The sequence below is a fragment of the Rosa chinensis genome, chromosome 7, assembly GCF_002994745.2.
Source record: "Rosa chinensis cultivar Old Blush chromosome 7, RchiOBHm-V2, whole genome shotgun sequence".
Taxonomy (NCBI): Eukaryota; Viridiplantae; Streptophyta; class Magnoliopsida; order Rosales; family Rosaceae; genus Rosa; species Rosa chinensis.
The window spans coordinates 24,431,588-24,434,624 of record NC_037094.1 but is presented as its reverse complement, the minus strand read 5'-3'; the positions used below and the strand labels follow the sequence as shown (position 1 = coordinate 24,434,624).

At 37.5% G+C, this 3,037-nt stretch overlaps 1 protein-coding gene across 1 annotated transcript; it reads left to right on the top strand.

Annotated features, from left to right (window-relative positions):
- Positions 1-858: 858 nt before the first annotated feature.
- Positions 859-2,776, top strand: LOC112177649 (beta-amylase 3, chloroplastic). Its single transcript, XM_024315917.1, has 5 exons — positions 859-871; positions 970-1,076; positions 1,326-1,468; positions 1,710-1,851; positions 1,985-2,776. Exons 1-5 carry the CDS (start codon positions 859-861, stop codon positions 2,774-2,776), a joined length of 1,197 nt encoding a protein of 398 aa, XP_024171685.1.
- Positions 2,777-3,037: the final 261 nt, after the last annotated feature.

The following is a 3,037-nucleotide window of genomic DNA, read 5'->3' as shown; positions in this document are numbered from 1 at the left end:
ATTTAGAACATTGATTTTGAGTTCCTGTTTCAGTATTTTAAATCTGCAGATTTCTGACTCAAGAAGTATTATTGAAAGTTCTACATTTGTGATGTTTTACTCGAGTATGATTGATTCTTTCATTAGCCTTATTTGCAGAAATGTTCAATATACTGATGAAATTTGTGTTGAGCTTGATTGAAAGCGCTAAATTTACAGATTCCTTAATTTTCAGAACCTATGTTCTGGATCATTTTCTTGCACTGCATTTTGTAAGAAAATCTGAGTTTCATATGCAATTGTGCTCCTGTGTTCTGTGAAATATTACATTGTGATTGCAGGGTGCTAATGCTTGGTTAATCATTAGGTTTCCTGTGGTTCAATATAATGAATTACAAAATGACTGAGTGTTGGAATGCATTTGATGATGCTAAGTATGTCTCTGTGCACACTTCATTTTTGCTATAACTGATGCAGCAGCTTTTATTATTGTTTGAACATTGATAGTCCAAGTGGGAGATTGTAAGACTTAATGTGGACTATCAATATTCGTCAAGTATTACAATAAATAAGCTGCATACTTATAGAGCAAGCAAATAGACATTCCTAGTGTTAATCGGTTCATGTTAGATTTCCTATTGATATCAGTACTGATTTAAGAGGTTACTTTGCTAATGAGGTATACCTAATTGCATATGGAACAAGAATAAGGTTGGCCTAAATGTAAAAGGATTAGGAAACCTTTATGGGAGGCACCTAATCCTCAATGCCTATTTATAGACCTTGATCTCTGCTCTAACAATTACATACAAGCATTCAAGTTCTCTGCCCCATTAGTGAGATTGCCTTCATCAGATTGTTCAGAGGAGAAGATCAAACATGTCTTTTTCAGGTTAGTGTTATGTGCTTTACTTTTTAGGCATTACTTGTATTGGTGTGTTCTTAAATTGAGTGCAATATATACATGTTCATGTTAATTACTTCTTACAGTGGATGCTTGGTGGGGATTGGTTGAGAAAGACGGACCTTCCAAGTACAATTGGGAAGGGTATGCAGAGCATGTGAACTTTGTCCAGAAGCATGGCTTGAAGATTCAAGTTGTCATGTCTTTCCATCAATGTGGAGGAAATGTTGGAGACTCATGCAGTTATGACATGTTTAAACTTAATGTCGGGATATAGATCTCGAAATAATTAGTAGGACTAGAAAGAAATTATGTGTAGTTTTAAGAGCTAATTTACCCACAAACAATCATTTTTGTGAATTTTCAGTATTCCACTACCTCCTTGGGTGCTTGAAGAGATCAGCAAGAACCCTGACCTTGTGTACACAGACAAATCTGGCAGGAGGCCAGGAATCCTGAGTACATATCCTTGGGGTGTGATTCATTGCCTGTTCTTGGAGGAATAACGCCCATCCAGGTTTACACCGACTACATGAAGACCTTCCATGACAGATTCAGAGATTACTCATGGGAGGCGTTATTGTGGTAAGATACTTGCAATATACATGTTAACTTCAATTGATGTGCTAAACAATTAAACACAAAGATATATTTGTATTCTCCAAAAAAAAAAAAAAAAAAAACACAGATATATATTTGCAAGTGTTCCCAGAAAGAAACTATTGAACAGAGCAAACTAATTAAGACAACTTGGTAGTAAATCAATCAATATTAATTTGTTCCTCTTAATATAAAGTTGAGTTTATAAGGAACTTGTTTTTAAAAGGTTTGAGACTCAATTTCAACTATTTCTCCAGGAAATTCAAGTCGGTATGGGTCCTTGTGGTGAACTCAGATATCCTGCTTATCCAGAGAGCAATGGAACATGGAAGTTTCCTGGAATTGGAGAATTTGAATGCTATGACAAGGTAACCATTGTAAACAAAAGGAGTTTTATTTTAATTTTATTTCATGCTACCAAAAATCGATCAGAAAGGCACCTAAAAGATTGTAGAGAACATTGGTATACATGTTATTTCTAAACAAGGTTTATTGTTATAGTCCATGAAAGCTTCCCTGGAAGCATCAGGAGAGGCACAAGGAAAGAGAGATTGGGGAAGGACTGGACCCCATGATTCCGGCCAGCACAATCAGTTTCCTGAAGACACCGGATTTTTCAAAAGAGATGGAACCTGGAATACCGAGTATGGACAGTTCTTCCTCGAATGGTACTCAGAGAAGCTATTAAGGAATGGAAATAGACTCCTGGCAGCTGCAAAAGGAGTATTCCAAGGAACTGGAGCTAAACTATCTGGAAAGGTAGCTGGGATTCATTGGCACTACAGAACAAGATCCCATGCTGCTGAATTAACTGCCGGCTACTATAATACTAGACGTAGAGATGGTTACATACCAACAGCAAAAATGTTCAGCAAACATGGGGTTGTATTAAACTTCACCTGCATGGAAATGAAAGATGGAGAACAGCCTGACAATGCAAATTGCTCACCTGAGGGGTTAGTCCAGCAAGTAAAGATGGCAACCAAGAGTGCTGGAATTGAACTTGCAGGAGAGAGTGCACTGGAGAGGTATGATTCTGGTGCATATGGACAAGTTTTGGCCACAAGCAGATCAGATTCCGGCAATGCGTTGAGTGCTTTCACATACCTAAGATTGAATAAACGATTGTTCGAAGGGGACAACTGGCGGAACATGGTTGAATTTGTGAAAGGCATGGCTGAAGGTGCCCGGAATAAAAGACTGTTAGAGTGTGACTCCACTGGAACCGACCTTTTTGTCGGGTTTATCAAGGAGAAGAATGTCCAGGAAGAAAAGGAAACTGTTCTTGTGTAGAAAAATTTATAAGTGCATCTTTATGTACAAACAGAGTATCCAAGTCTATAGTTAATATCTGTAATATAGTGAGAAAAAAATATAGGGAGGGAGTGAGGGATAAAAGGAGTAATTAATTATAAGCAAACCATACTTGGCATCAGATGCTGAGGCCTAAGATGGTTAAACAATTCCCTGTATATGTCTCCATTACCTGAATGGTCAGTTGATGTTCATTCAAACCAGGTTTTCATCTAGTTTAGGGGATGTTCAGATGACTCT

Excerpts from the sequence above, each read along its gene's own strand:
- LOC112177649 (XM_024315917.1), top strand. Across the intron at positions 1,469-1,709 it reads TCATGGGAGGCGTTATTGTG|GTTTGAGACTCAATTTCAAC; the intron begins GTAAGATACTTG and ends TGTTTTTAAAAG. Across the intron at positions 1,852-1,984 it reads AATTTGAATGCTATGACAAG|TCCATGAAAGCTTCCCTGGA; the intron begins GTAACCATTGTA and ends TTATTGTTATAG.